Source organism: Belonocnema kinseyi, chromosome 1 (assembly GCF_010883055.1).
Source record: "Belonocnema kinseyi isolate 2016_QV_RU_SX_M_011 chromosome 1, B_treatae_v1, whole genome shotgun sequence".
NCBI lineage: Eukaryota > Metazoa > Arthropoda > Insecta > Hymenoptera > Cynipidae > Belonocnema > Belonocnema kinseyi.
In genome coordinates this window covers 102,275,246-102,290,530 of record NC_046657.1, presented here as the reverse complement: position 1 = coordinate 102,290,530, position 15,285 = coordinate 102,275,246, and the positions used below count along the sequence as shown (strand labels likewise).

General features: G+C 27.4%; 2 protein-coding genes across 2 annotated transcripts in view; one reads left to right on the top strand and one right to left on the bottom strand.

Annotated features, from left to right (window-relative positions):
• Positions 1–4,778, bottom strand: part of LOC117173698 (DNA-directed RNA polymerase III subunit RPC2) — a 63,687-nt gene extending 58,909 nt beyond the window's left edge. Inside the window, exons 1-2 of the mRNA XM_033362343.1 lie at positions 4,618–4,778; positions 4,051–4,205 (exon numbers count right to left, since the gene is read on the bottom strand). Of these exons, the coding sequence (XP_033218234.1) occupies positions 4,051–4,205; positions 4,618–4,701 (239 nt within the window). The 5' untranslated portion in view covers positions 4,702–4,778. The remainder of the gene's footprint in view (positions 1–4,050; positions 4,206–4,617) is intronic.
• Positions 4,779–12,235: 7,457 nt separating this feature from the next.
• Positions 12,236–15,285, top strand: part of LOC117182609 (PDZ and LIM domain protein 2-like) — an 8,850-nt gene continuing 5,800 nt past the window's right edge. The window contains exon 1 of the mRNA XM_033375711.1: positions 12,236–12,593. Within this exon, the coding sequence (XP_033231602.1) occupies positions 12,480–12,593 (114 nt within the window). The 5' untranslated portion in view covers positions 12,236–12,479. The remainder of the gene's footprint in view (positions 12,594–15,285) is intronic.

Below are 15,285 nucleotides of genomic sequence, written 5' to 3'. Positions count from 1 at the left end.
CTTAAAGTTCTGTGCATATTTAGGTAAAATTAATGTGGATAATATATTAAATTAAATTTAAACCACTTCAAATTCCTAATTTTTCCATTTAAAATATTACATTTTGAACAAGGTAGATTAATTTTGTAATCAATCGTTGAATTATCAAACAAAAAGATTAATTTTCTACCAGAAGACAATTTTTTAAAGAAAATGCATGAATTGCAAATTAAATATATGATTTTGAACGAAAATAGATCAGTTTTGAACCAAAAAATGAAATGGTTAAATTTTCAGTTAAATGTTAAATTTCAACCACAACAAAAGTAATGAATTTATAAATAAAATGATGAATCCTCAACTGAAATAGACAAATTTTAAACCAAAAAGATGATATTTTAACAAAAGAGTTTACATAGGCTTATTTTTAACCAAAAAGTTAAATTTTCAAAAAGATTCATTTTTTACCAAAAAGGCCATTTTTAACTAAATACATCAGTTTTCAACGAAGTAGTTAAATTTCAAACCAAAAATACAAATTTTTCAACAAAATACGTGAATTTTAAACTGAAAAATGTAAATTGTCAACTAAAAATTGAATAGTTCAATTTTGTGCTTAAAGACTTAATGTTCAACCAAACAGATAAAAATTTAAACTAAAATGATCGAATATTCAATTGTAATAGTTTCTCAGCAAAAAGAAAAACTAATTTTCAACCAAAAAACAAAACAAAAAACTAATTTTCAAACAAATAATTACCTTTACAAACGAAGTAATAAGTTTTAACTAAAATGATGAATCCTCCACTGTAATAGTTGAATTTAAACCAAAAAGATTATTCTTTAACTAGAATAATTACTTTTTGAAAAAAAAAACGAATTTTTAACTAAAAAGATCACTTTTCAACCATAAATTAAAGTCCAATTTCTAGTTTAAAAAATTAATTTTCAATTCAAACAATCATTTTTTAAACAAAATACATGAAACATTTATCTCAAACATTTAAATTTTCAGATTAATTTTAAATTAAAATAATGAATCTTCAACCAAACAAAATAAATTCAAACAAAAGTGAACTTTCAACCAACTAATATAATTTTCATTCGAAAAAAGATAAATTTTGAAATAAAATTCAGCACTTGATATTTCAACTTAAAAAGATTTTCATTTTTTATCAGAACCAGTTGAATTCAGAAAAAAAATACAATTTTTAAACATGACTTGAATGTGCAACCAAGAAAGACATTTCAGTCAAGAGATCGAAAACAAAGCAAATAAACTGTTATTTTCCGAATAAAAACAATCATTTTTCATCTAAAAAAAAAAGTTCAAAGTTCAGTTAAGAAAATTATTCTCAAACAAGAAAAATCTTCAGATTACAGGGCTTGGAAAATTGAAAAGCTAACCCAACCATTTTTAATTCGTAATACTTTTTCAGCATATTTCAATTTTGGAGAATTTCAATTTTTAATTATTATAAAAGGATATAGTTAAATTTCAAATATTCAGATAATGATACATATATGTATCATTATCTGAATTCCTAGAATTCGACTAATTTTCCTAGATTCATTGCAATATTTTTAAATCCTTGAATTCCTAGACTTCTTAGAATTTCTTGAATTCTAAGGATTTCGAAATAATGCAAAGAATTTGGAAGAATTGCAATTCAGGAATTCAGTATATTCAGGGGCAAAAGGGATAAAAAGTTAAACTTTTTTTTATAAAATTTGTCTCGTTTGGAAAATATTTAATGTTTCTGAATAAAAATGCAACTTGTTGAAAAATAATATATTTTGGTTGAAGGTTAAACAATTTGGGCGAAAGTATGTATTTCTTTATCATTGTAACTTAACTGTAGTCAGTAAATTTGAAATAGCTTAGAAAAAATTCAAGGGAATTCAAAAGAATTTGATTAGATGGCTAATAACTCAAGGTGAGAATAAAAGAATTTAAAGTTTTATTAAATTAAGTAGAATTGAGTTTTAGAATAATTCAAGTACATTCCAGAACATAATTTGAAATCTCTTCAAATCTTTAAAATCCCCCTAATTTCTGATCAAAAAAGTTGCTCATGACAAAAATATTCAAGTCAAATTCCAAAGAAATCAAGTGAATTAAAGAAAACAATTAACTGAAAACATTCCAATAATTGTAAATTTGAGTGAATTTAGATAAATTTAAGGAAAATAAGAAAAATTCTATGAAATTCATAAAAAGAAATCAAGCTGAATTAGAAAAGCAATTAACTAAATTGAAAACAATAAAAAAGATGCAAAAATTCATTGAGTTGTATAAAGTAGAATTAATTCAGAAGAATTCAAAAGGATTTAAAAGGATTCGGGATAAATTAATAAAAATTCAGGGCGAATTCAAAATTAATTGCAATAAATGTTTGGAAATCTCGTGAGATCTTAGAAACCCCTCCTTTTTTTACATGAATTATTTGAAATCCATTAATATATTATAACATTCTGTAAATTCATATGAAATTTAATTTAAAATCACTTAAAATAAATTAAATCCTTGGAAATCTGATAAACCCCCTTATATTCTTTTAAAATACTACAAAACCTTATAGGTCCTGTAAAATCATTCGAAATCTTCTGAAGCCTGAAAATCTTTTAAAATACCCTAAAATATTTCAAATCTTTTAAAATTCCATTAAATTACTCAGTGTACTCAGTGCTGGGTAAGTTACATTTTTTAAGTAAATAATTACAGTTACGTTACTTGGAAAAAAGTGTAACTATATATAGTTACTAGATGAAGTGGCTTTAAGGGACCTAAAAAGTTACTTTCTTCACTTCCTTAATTTTATTATTTAAGTCCCTTTTTTAACCAAACAGTTGCATTTTTAACAAAAAATATGGATTTTTCTACCGGAAGAAATTAATTTTCAAACCAAAAAGAACACTTTTGAACAAAAAAGTTGAATTTCTAAAACAAATACATAGTTGGACTTTCTTACAAAATATGTAGTTGGATTTTCTACCATAATATTTAAATTTTCTAAAAAAAAAGCGAATTTGAAACAAAGTAGTATAATTTTCAAACAAAAAAATAAAATTTCAACTGAAACTATTAATTTTTAACCAAACAATTAAACGTTCAATCAGAAAAGATCAATTTTCGACAATATACATGAATTTTCAACCAAAATAGATGAGTTCTTGCAGAAAAATGCAATAGTTCATATTATTTCAACCAAAAACATTTTTATTTGAAACCAAACATAGTTAAATTCAGCAAGAAAGCTTCAACCAAATTAGATTAATTTTCTACCAAAATAGTTGAATTTTCCACCAAAAATTATATTTTTTTGACAAAAAAAAGATAAATTTTAAAACAAAAAAGCCAAATTTTTAACCATGAAAAAACAAGGTTTCCACTAAATTGTTGAATTTTAAAGCCAAAGACGAATTTTCTACAAAACAGTTAGATTTTTGTACCGAAAATGTGAATTTTCAACAATAGAGTTACTTTCTAAACAAAATGTTGAACTTTCTACCAAAATAATTGGATTTTAAATAAAATACGGGACTTGAAGTTCAATTTTCAACCAATATAGGTGAATTCGCAACGAAAATTGTAGTAGTTGATATTATTTCAACCAAAAAAGATTTTAATTTTAAAAATCAACCATAGTTGAATTCAACCAAAAAATCTTCAACCAAATCAGATTAATTTTCTACAAAATTAGTGGAATTTTCAACAAAAAATTAGATTCTTTTAACAAGAGATAAATATTGAAACTTAGAAGTCGAATTTCGAACCATGAACGAAACAAGATTTCCACTAAATTGTTGAATTTTAAAGCCACAAAGACGAATTTTCTACACAAGAATTGTATTTTCGAACCGAAAATATGAATTTCTACCAAAAAAGTTATTTTCCAACCAAACTATTGAATTTTCTAACAAAATAGTGGAAATTTTTAACAAAATAAGTGAATCGAATGTAAATATTCAATAAAAATAGGTGAATCCGCAAAAATAATAATTTATCGAAATAAATTTTCCGAATTGTAAAAAAAATTATCCGAATTGTAAAAAATCAAGAAGACTTACTTTAAATAAAAATCTGGATCGGCATCACAGAAAACCATTTCATTCGCTTGGACGATTTTCTTGACCTCAACATTGATAAAATAGTTAAATGAATCAATATGTTGTTTAACTAAACCTTTTCCTTTCAAAAAAGCCGGCACCAATTTCCACTTGTCCTAGAAATAACCAATAAAATTGATAAAACCCCCAGATAGCCGGTATTTATTTATTAAAATTAGTTTTAATTTTTTTAAGTACAGCTTTAAGCTTGGAATTTATTCTCTTTATTTCAATAAATAAATGTTATACTTTGAGATATTTTTAACTTATAATTTATATATTATATCTATTTAGCGGAAAAATATATCATTTTGGTGTAAAACTGTAAGTTAAATTGTTGAGGTTAGAATTTGAATACAACTTTATAGAGCTTAAAATTGTTCATGATTATGTCATTGTCACGAACAGTAATACAGGACTGTTACTAAAGGTAATATTTGAAAGTAGAATGTAAATAAAATGTATATATAATCTATTATTTTCAGCACGTGTACAATTTTTCTAACCTACAAATAATTATTTACTTACGGGTATCGGCGGTATCTTCACGACTTTACAATATTTCTCCTTAAGTTTCTCAGCATCGGAAAGCTGTGACTTCATATCCCCCATTTTATCGGAGAAAATATATTACATTTATTAATGACACTCTAATATTAAATTACAAATTGAATATACAGGTGACACAGGCACACGCATACGTACAAAACGCAATATGACGTTCTTCGCAGCATGCATCTGACACAATGTTTTGGTCTTAATACGCACGCGTGCAAATGAGCCTGAGCGGTAAATTTGAATTTTGGAATTTTTACATTCTTATCCATAATGAGAAGTTATGCGAAAAATGACTTTCGCGGATTTCATGAAATGTCGTCGTTTTGAGGCCCCCTGAGTCAGAAAAAACAGTTTTTACGTCGGCGTCTGTCTGTCTGTCCGGCGTCGTCGTTTTTGTTGTTATGTTTGTCTGTATACCGGACAAATTTCGAAAGACTAGTACGTTTGATCGTGCTTCGACACACAGTTTGAGGGACCAAAAAAAAGACCGAGTCCGTGAATCAGCCATTTCTGATAAAAATTCAAAAAGTCAAAACAGAGCCAGATACAAAAAGAGATAGATCGACAAAAAGTGCGAATCTAAAAAAGGTCTACAAATTTATCATGCATTACTTTTTTTCTAGGATAAGTTGTTTGTGTTTTATTGGTAAAAAACAACATTCAAGATAAAGAAAATTAAATTTTTGTACAAATGATACAAGCTACGAGAATAAATAAGACCAAATTAATTCAACCAAAAAAGATTTACAAATTTGTTACGAATTTTTTTTGATAGGAAGCGTAGTTTTTCTTTATTCCTGAAAAACAAGATTCAAAATAAAAATAAAATAAAAACAAGGCAGGAAAAATAATTATTTTTTAATATCCATGCATATTATGAATTTTAATGATATAAATATATTCGAATGATACATGTTTCAGCGCAGCTAAGAATAAAATGTAATGCAAAATAAAAAACAAGTAATAAGGTAATCATGATAAATACAATTTGTGCTTCTTTTAAATATCTGAATAAGCTATCCCAGGCAGATTTACATTTAAAAGTGTTGAGTATAATGTAAAAAAGTTGACATTTGGGGCAAAATCGAGTGCGAAGCACGAGATACGTGATAAGAATGTGTTCGTTAAAGCCGAAAGAGCTTTAACAAAAGAGAGTTCAAAATCTCAAAATTACAGTTGTCGATTTGTTGAGCTTTGATTTTAAAAGGTTTGTGCAAGCATGTGGGTGAAATGCAAAGATCGAGCGCGAAGTGCGAGAACCATCATTCGCGCGCCCTAGGTGCACTCAAACTCTCGAGCGAAGCTCTTTTAACAAAAGAGCATTCACAATCAAAAAATTACAGTGGTGGATGTTTTGAGTTTTAATTTTTAAAGCTTTATGCAAGAATGTTCGAAAAATACAAAGACCGAGGGCGAAGCGTGAGATAAATACATCATCGAGTGCGAAGCGCGAGATCCAACAGTCGCACGTCCTAGGCGTGCTCAAACTCGCGAGCGAAGCGAGCCTTGCGCGAGGCGCGCGATGAGAATGTACCAGCGCACACTTAGATGCTTTAAAAACTTTGAGTTAAAAAAGGCAGTGTCTACGTGAATTAAAAAAACCGGCTACTTGTACCGAAATTCCAGTGCACGTAACCACGGCCTTAAAAAATAACTTCAAATTTTGAACAAAAGTCCAAACAAATATAATTTAAAAACAAAATATATTTAGAAAATTTGGAAATTCTGTTATTTATTACAACCAGTAATTTTCAGTTTTCGTAATTTTTCAACAATTTAGTTTTTAAATGTTAAATTTTAAATTGTTGAAAGTTAAAGTAAATTAAATGTTGAATTTACAACAGTAAAAATGAATTAAAAATTTTTATTTCATTTTCAATTTTCTTAAATTTAAAATTTTTGAAAATTCCATTCTTCCCACGAAACACCTAACATAATCCAAAATTGTTAAAAGATGATAAATCTTGTTTGAATAATAATAATTTTTGTTTAAACATACCAAACTTCGGTTAAAAACGCTCATATCACTTAAATTTGTTTAAAAATTATGAATCGTCATTGAAATCAAGGTTATAAGTTTGAGTATTTTAAACAAAAATCATTTGGATTTAATTGAAATGATTTTTTTTTAAATACCGATGTCAGTTAAAACATAAAACAAACCTAAATTTATTAAACATCGGAGCTATTATCTGACATCTAATTTTTTTACATACAAATAATTACCGACGAGAAACACTAACATAACGTAGAATCAATTTGTACTTGTAAATCTTCTTTTGAATTCTGATGAATTTTTCACCTGTTTTTACTAAAGATTTCTATTTCCACATTTCCGAAAAAATACTAACCTAGTACGACATTTTTTAAGGTTTATAAATTCTAGAATTATAAGTAAAAATAATTATTCAATTCTGCATTATTGTTTTTGTTAAAAATACCATTTTCAGGTGAAACTTAACAACCTGACCTAACTTTGTTAAAAAATTGTAATATTATTTGAAATCCAATAATTTGTTTACTAAAAATACTAATAATTCCCAACAAAAAATACTAACATAACATAATCTAAAATTATTTATAATTGTAAGCCTTCATCGAAATCTGTAATGAATATACGTACATTTATAAATATAAACTGAAGCTGTTTAAAAATTGTAAATCTTTTTAAAAAATCTATATTCAAAAGCACTGATAGCGCTATTTAACCTAGATTGCACACAATATTTCTCTATTTGTTTGAAATCTAATGATTTCTTACTAAAAATGCCGTCTTTTGATATAAAACCCAAAAATTGTTTTAAAAATATGAATCTTCTTTACAATCTAATTTTGAACAAAGTTAAATACGAATTACCAATCATAAATGCTAAGATAATATAAAATTGTTAAAAGATTCTACACCTTTCACATTAGAATGATTTTTGTTTCGAAATAGAAATTTTCGGTGTAAAACACAGGGTACCCTAAAATTGTTAGAAAACTAGGAACCGTCTAAATCTGATTTTTGTGTTAAAAAGTCCATTTCTGATATAAAAGAAACGCTAATAATAACGAAGAACGTATATTCGCCAATTGTTGTTAAAATAAACGCTATTAAAACCGAAAAAACGTATAATTAGTTGATCCATTTTAATGCTAATTCCCGCTGAAAAAATTAACACAATCAAAAATGTTTAAAAGTTTCAATTCTTCAAAACTTTATGATTTTAGATTGAAATTCTTTGAAAAAAAATAATTTGCAGTGAAAAGCATTAACATAAAACATTTATAGTATTTTTAGTGATTTATCAGATAATTTACAAGGTTTAATTTAGCCGGGCAAGAGTATTAAAATGCACAAATGTTTCTCAATTCGTTTACGATTTCTAATGCATTTCCTTATTAAGAGGAATTATTTTTAGATTTAATTAAAAATTTTTTCATCAATCAGGTTTTTAACAACTATGATTCAGAGCATTTCGAGATATTTCGCTACGCCACTTTTTTTTAGATAGACAATAAAATGTCAATATTTAGTTCCTCAAAATGATATACGTATTCTTCATCATTAGCAAAATTTGATAGAAATATGTATCTCATGAATCGGAAGCTTTATTTTTTTTAATGTTGAAATTCATAAAAATTAAAGTTTTGAGTAAGAAATGGTTTTAACACTGATATCAAAAACATTTAATGGTCTAGTTATAGAAACAATCTAAATAAATTAGATCCAGTTTTACAGAACGTCTTCAACCATTTTTTATGTAACAATTGCGTAAAGATATAAAGAATGTTACAGAACTGGTCATACTTTTTAAATAGTTGCATACGTAAATCAGGTGTAAAAATATTACGTCATATTACTACACTGAAATTTGCATTTACAAAATCCGGATTGACGAAGTTACGAGAATTGATGTCATGCGTGACAAACCGCATGCGTCCAAATCCGACAGAAATGGCCATGCCAGTTCACGCGGTCCTGACTGTTTACGTTTGGAATGTCTGAATTTATATTGAAGGCCGTGACTGCAAGGCATGCCTGCAACTGGTCTTAAATCCAAGTTCCAGTGTACCTTCTAGTTATACACTCTAAGTCCCATATAATAACAGTTTCGGGGTTTGCCTTCCACTAGCCTTGTTACTAATTCGGTACCCTCGAAACTTTAACAGTCAGGGCCGCATCAACCGTTTCCAATTCGAATGTATAATATTGCGCAATATACTTGACTGAGTACTCGTGCAATACGGTTCTTCCGAGGCGAGAGTCGCAACCGTCTCTCGCCCTGTCCCCTAAGAAACTGCGCGGGCCAGCAGTCCAAGGAATTACTAAACCGGACCGGCTTCTGTGGGTCCTGGAGTGTAATAATAGATACTTAAGAGTGTTACAAATGATAGTTATAGGATATCGATGCATAGCTACTCTTTTATAAATAAGTTATGAAACTTACTATTGTTCTATAAAAGTTACATAACAACTGTTACAGAACATATCTTACTTACAGTTTTCATTTTTATAACAATTGCGTACCTCAGGTAAAGCACTGAATCCTTATTGTAATAGAGCACTTCAATTACGTAAATGTAACAGCAGTTATATAACAGGTTTACATTTTTCTTATGGAACAATTACAGAATCTGTTTACTGAGTAACTTCCAAATTTGGAATAAAATGATAAGAAAAAACTCTAAATCAGATCTTAGGAATTTTATCCCAGTTTTTTAAACTCAACATTTTCTCATTAAATCGTTATAAAATAAAGTTCTGTGAAACTTATAAATTTCAAATTGTGCCCGACTTCGCGCTGCCTGATTTGAATCGTCTTTGTTCCTGTCTCGATTGATTAACCTTTACAGCCATAGGTTGCTAATTTAAGTACTTATATCTGTGTCTCTCTTTTTCTCTTTATCTCCCTCTCTCTTTTTATCTCTCTTTCTCTCTTTCACTTTGATTTATACTCATTAATCGAAGTGCTGTCCAACCAATTGGATCCGGAGGGGAAGAAAATTCTTCTAGAAATTGATTGGAGGAGGAGAAAATTATCAATCAAGGCTGCTTTAGAAAAAAAATCAAAAACGGATCGTCCGAGGAAAATGACCCTAAGGTTTTCCTTGGGTCGGTACTATGAGACTTACGTGAGTACCGGAAGTCATCAGAAACGACATCGACCTGTTAAAAGTGACACTTGTTAAAAAACAGTATACAAATCATAAAGAAAACATTTCTGTGACCTAAATACATTTTTAACTCAGAAAATTTATTCGCGAATTTAAGTTCAAAAATAAAAAATTGAAATTAAATTAGGAAGATAATTTTAAATTAAAATTAATGACAGATTAAAATAAATTAAAGTGGAAAGATTAGGTTGATTGGAAAGTTATTTTTTAGAAAAATCGCAATTGACTGATTGTCAGGACGGAACAAAATTTGAATAATACAAAATCAATTTAAAGCTTTAAAGATTAAAATTAAAATGAGAATTTTTTCAAAAACTTTAAAATTCTAAAGAATCGCACATTCATGGCTAATCCAATGGCATTTGAAAGGAATACAAATTAGAAACCAGTTTAAAAGGAAAATATTTTGTTTATATTTTTGAATTAGATGTGAAAGAAAAATTTGTTTGTGATAGAATTATAGGAAAAATTTGGTGCTAAGGAATAAGAGAATTCTAATTCCACCCTCTTATTTTTTCCTTGGACATTATCTGATGACGTTTGATTGACAGTCGATTGAAAGTGACACCTCGCTTCTTTTTAAGATCGATCTGAGCTGGGACGGTTCGTGCGACTAGAGAAAGTTTAAATTAACTTTTTCCCCAGCTCTAAATTTAAACAGCTCGTAAACCAAAGCATTTTCGTTTCAAAAAAGGATGTCTTATTATTGTATTTATTTATAATATACTTAGTCAATTATAAACAAATATTCTAAAAAGCGAAAATCAGTTAAAAATCTGAACTAATATCTTCTTCCGTAAAGTAACTCAAAGTTTTTTATCTAATCATTTTATTGTTTTAAGTTTGATGCATTCCAAACATAATGATTGCACACTTTTTCAAGTATTTAAACTGAAAATTTTATATATTTTGTTACAAAACAATTCCTAATTTTATTTTGTGAATTGTTATGGAACTCAATTATAAAAGCGTTCTAAAACGTCAATGTAACTTAATAACTTAATAGTAACTTTGTAACTCAGTAACTCGTACCTTGTAATTAGGAACTTATAATTTAGTAGCCTAGTAAATTAAATATCCCTCAACACAGATTAAACTTAATCGAATATTATTGTATAACTTTTGTTACATTCTCGTTCTGTAAACATGACAAGATAAACGATAAAAAATAAAAAGTAAAGATAACAGATACAAATGAACGATAAAGATTAAAGATCAAAGTGAAAGATAAAAGATCAAAGGGAAACATAAAAATAAAAGATAAGGACGAACGATAAATATGAAATAATAAGATGAAAAATCAAAGTGAAAAATAAAGGTGAAAGATAAGGATAAAAAATAGATATGAAATATTAAGATGAAATATCAAGGTGAAAGTTAAAGATAGAAGATAAAGATGAAAGATAATGATGACATAGAAAGGTGAAAGGTAAAATGGCAGTTCAAGTTCAAAAGGGTAATATGGAAGTTAAAGATGAAAGATAAAGATTAAAGATAAAAAAATAAAGATGGAAGATAAAAATAAAAGATAAAAATGAAATATAAGGATGGAAGATAAATATAAAATATTAAGATGAGAGATAAAGGTGAAGGATAAAGATGAAAGATAAAGATAAAAAATAAAGATAAAAGATAAAAGATCAAGGTGAAGGATAAAGATAGAAGATAACAATAAAATATAAAGATAGAAATGAAGTATAAGGATGTAAGATAAAGATGAAAGATGAAGATGCAAGATAAAGATGAAATATAAAGCTAAAAAATAAATATGAAAGATAAAGATGAAAGATAAAGATGAATAATAAAAAAGGGAGATAAAGATGAGAGATAAAGATCAAAGATAAAGATTAAAGATTAAAGATAAAGATAAAAGATAAAGATGAAGGATAAAGATTGAAGATAAATATGAAAGATAAAGATGAAAGATAAAGATTAAAGTGAATGTTAAAAGAGAAAGATAAAATATAAAGATGGCAGGGAAAGGTGAAAGGTAAAATGGCAGTTAAAAGAGAAAGGGTAATATGAAAGGTAGAGATAATGATCAATGATAATGATGGAAAATAAAGATTAAAGGTAACGTTGAAAGGTAAAACGGCAGATAAAGATAAAAGGAAAATATGAAAGGTAAAGATGGAAGATAAATATAAGACAGAATGATGATAGATAGGGATGAGAGACAAAAAATAAAAAATAATGATAAGGATGAAAGATAAAGATGAAAGAGAAATATGAAAGGTAAAGATGAAAGGCAAAGATGAAAGATGAAGATGAAATATAAAGATGAAAGGTAAAGAGGCTTTCAACTAAAACAATAAAAAATTGTTTGAACAAAAAAAAAGGAATGAGTGCAGGTCTTAGTAAGAACAATACAACATGCCAATTGGAAATGAGGCCAGAAACAGAATGGCACTAGTGAGCCGAGAGTTGGGCAACGAGCTTGTCAAAGTCAAAGCTCCTAGATCAGAGAACAGTGGTCGTTTCTATTTCGCCGATTACAGTCACGAATTTTTAATCGCGACTTCACTCATCTGATTTCACTAGTTTCAGTGTCTTGATTTTACAAACAGTTTAAAAATATAATTATTCTATACTTTTGAATTCATTATAGTCACTATATAATATTTACTTTTAATTTTTCGCGGCTAATTAATTAATTAATAATAACGTAGATTATGACGAGAAGATACACGGTTGTCGTCAAATTGCGAAGAGCGAATAAAAACCAACCGTGGGGTATAAGCATCGCCGGTGGTGCTGATTTAGGCACGCCGATCATCGTCACCCGAGTGAGTTTTTTTTGTTATTGTAAAAATGAAAAATTTTAATTTCAAGTATTTTCAGTTGAAAAAAATTTAAGGTTAAATCATTTTTAAGTGCAAAATTGACTAAATCGATACGATTAAACTCCATGCAAAAATGCTCCACACACCTTTATACATTTTTGTTTACAAAAAAATGAGCAACAATGATAAAATTGGTTTACTAACTGTGTACAGGGCTCAAATATAAATTTTTATTCAATTTAGAGTTTTACAAACATTAATGAATTAATATCATATATCATTCTATTTTGCAGATTTTATTAATACCCGAAAGTGTGTTTAGTGTCTTATTACGAAATAGACTTTAATTATTTGCGTTCCTTTTAAGAGTTAAAAATTTTCCACTAAAGTTTCATTATAAAACAAAAATTTCCTCAGTCTCAACAAAGATATAGACGATCTAAAATCGACATTCTTCTCCTCATTTGAAGCCCGAAAAATTTGTTTATGAGATCTGAATTACAATTAAAAATAGTTCAGAGTTCTCGTTTTAGTTTTACTGCCCTTGAAACATTTTTATTTGTTTATTACTTATAATTTTGTCGTCTCTTTTATTTTTATTTTATAGTTGTATTTATTTTTTAAAAACTGGAAAAGCGTTTATAAAAGATAAAAATATTAAATTGAAAAAAGCTGGAAAAGGGCTTAATCTTACGGAGAACTCCTTGAAAGTAGTCAGTCCAAATTTAATTTTCTAATTTTATTTTATTATATTTTTTTTCATTCCTTAGAAAAGATTTCCTATTTTAGATTCTTCAACTCCTAAACTTCTTAAATGATTTAATTTTTTTAATTATTTAGTTAATTTTTTAAATTATTTAGTTAATTTTTTCAAATACGAATAAAAATTTTTTAAACTTATTTTCGAAGATTTCTTCTCTTATTCTCTTTTTTAAAAAAGTTTTTTTATTTCATATCTTTTCGGATTATTCATAAAAATATTTATTTTTAACAACCTGGAAAAGGGGTTAGTCTTACGGAAAATTATTTTTTCGGGTAAGGGAAGTGAAGCCGGGGGTTCTCGACTATTTGTTCAAGTGTGTGTTATATATTCTCTTGAATTTATTTTTAATATATTGCGATAATTATATATGAACAAGGTTGATATAAAAATAAATGGTACGAGATTTCATTACAAGGAAATAACTCAATATTAACATAATGTTTTGTATTTCGTGGTAAAATGAAGTTTTATTGTCGAAATTAAGTAAAAATATTTTCCTGTATATTTAAACTTGGATCTGTATAGTGAAAAATTTGGTGATAAATTCTGATTTTGCCTACGCGTCCTTAAAATTTATTAAGAAGCTTATTCACAAATTTTTAATGTGCTTCCCATTATGTATGCACTTTAAGTACAATAGAAAACATTTTTTCTCAATTCAGACATCCAATTTTTTTTGTCAAAGAAAAAACAACATGTATTTCAGTTTTAGATATTTCTTGTTATTCAAAGGGAATGACAATTATTTCGTAAAATTAACCTTCTTTATATATTATTATTGTTGCAACCGAATAAAAATATATTTACGTGAATCCCGAGATCCTATAAAAAAGGTTTGGTCTTTAAATAAGATTTTAGTGTTTTTAGACTGTCTTCACAATGTGGAGACAAAAGACATTATTTTTTTATGAGACTTAGGGGGAGTGTTATTGATTCCCGAAATAAAGTTTTTATCAATATTAGAACTACGAATGAAGAGCTTTATTATTTTGGATACGATTGAGTGTTTATTTATAACGTAAAATTGTACACAGTACTTTAGAATTTAGAGGTCCTTTATTTAAAGTGAACGGGGTAGCAGTTTTGGGATTTTGATGAAAGGCCATATTTTGAAACATTTCTAACTTTTTTCCGGATACGTCAAACAAAACTTTATCTGAAATATTTTCGACAGATTTTTACATTCTCATCAGAGAAGGTATTAGATTTTTCTAAAATTTGACCCCCCCCCCCCAGTTTTTGTCAGTAGATCCACGTTTTGAGACCCCTTAAACCCGAAAAACAGGTTTTTACGGATTTTTCTGTCTGTCTTTATGTCGGTCTATCTGTGAACACGATAACTTGAAAAAAATTAATCTATTAGATTGGCCTCTGGCACACTCTTTAAGTGTCGTAAGCTAAATGAGAAGTTCCTTAGTCAGCCATTTTGGATGAAAATCCTAAAAGTGGGCGCATTTTGAAAATTTTAAGACCACATTTTTCATGATTTAAAAATTCCCTGTACACTTTTTCATAGTACTTAAAAAGAAAAATATTAATTTTCGATAGCTCTACAAGATTATCATAACAACTTTTTGAATTTTTTCGAAAAATTTTTTATTCAAATTTTGACCACACAAAAAATAATCAAAAATAAAAAATCGCATTTTGTGGTGAAACTATGCAAGATAGGAAAAAAATGATAAGACAAACATTTTGTACCCAAAAAATATTTACAAATTTGTTATAAATCACTTTTTTTATAGGACACGTAGTTCTTGTTCTATTTATAAAAAACATTAAAAATACAAATTTAAATTTTTCAACACACGAAACAAGGTAAGAAAAAAGAGACAGATAACATTTTTTCACCGAAAGTAGAGCAACAAAATTTTTAATATTAGTTTTTTTCACATTCTCATCAGAAAAGGTATTAGATTTGTTTAAAATCTG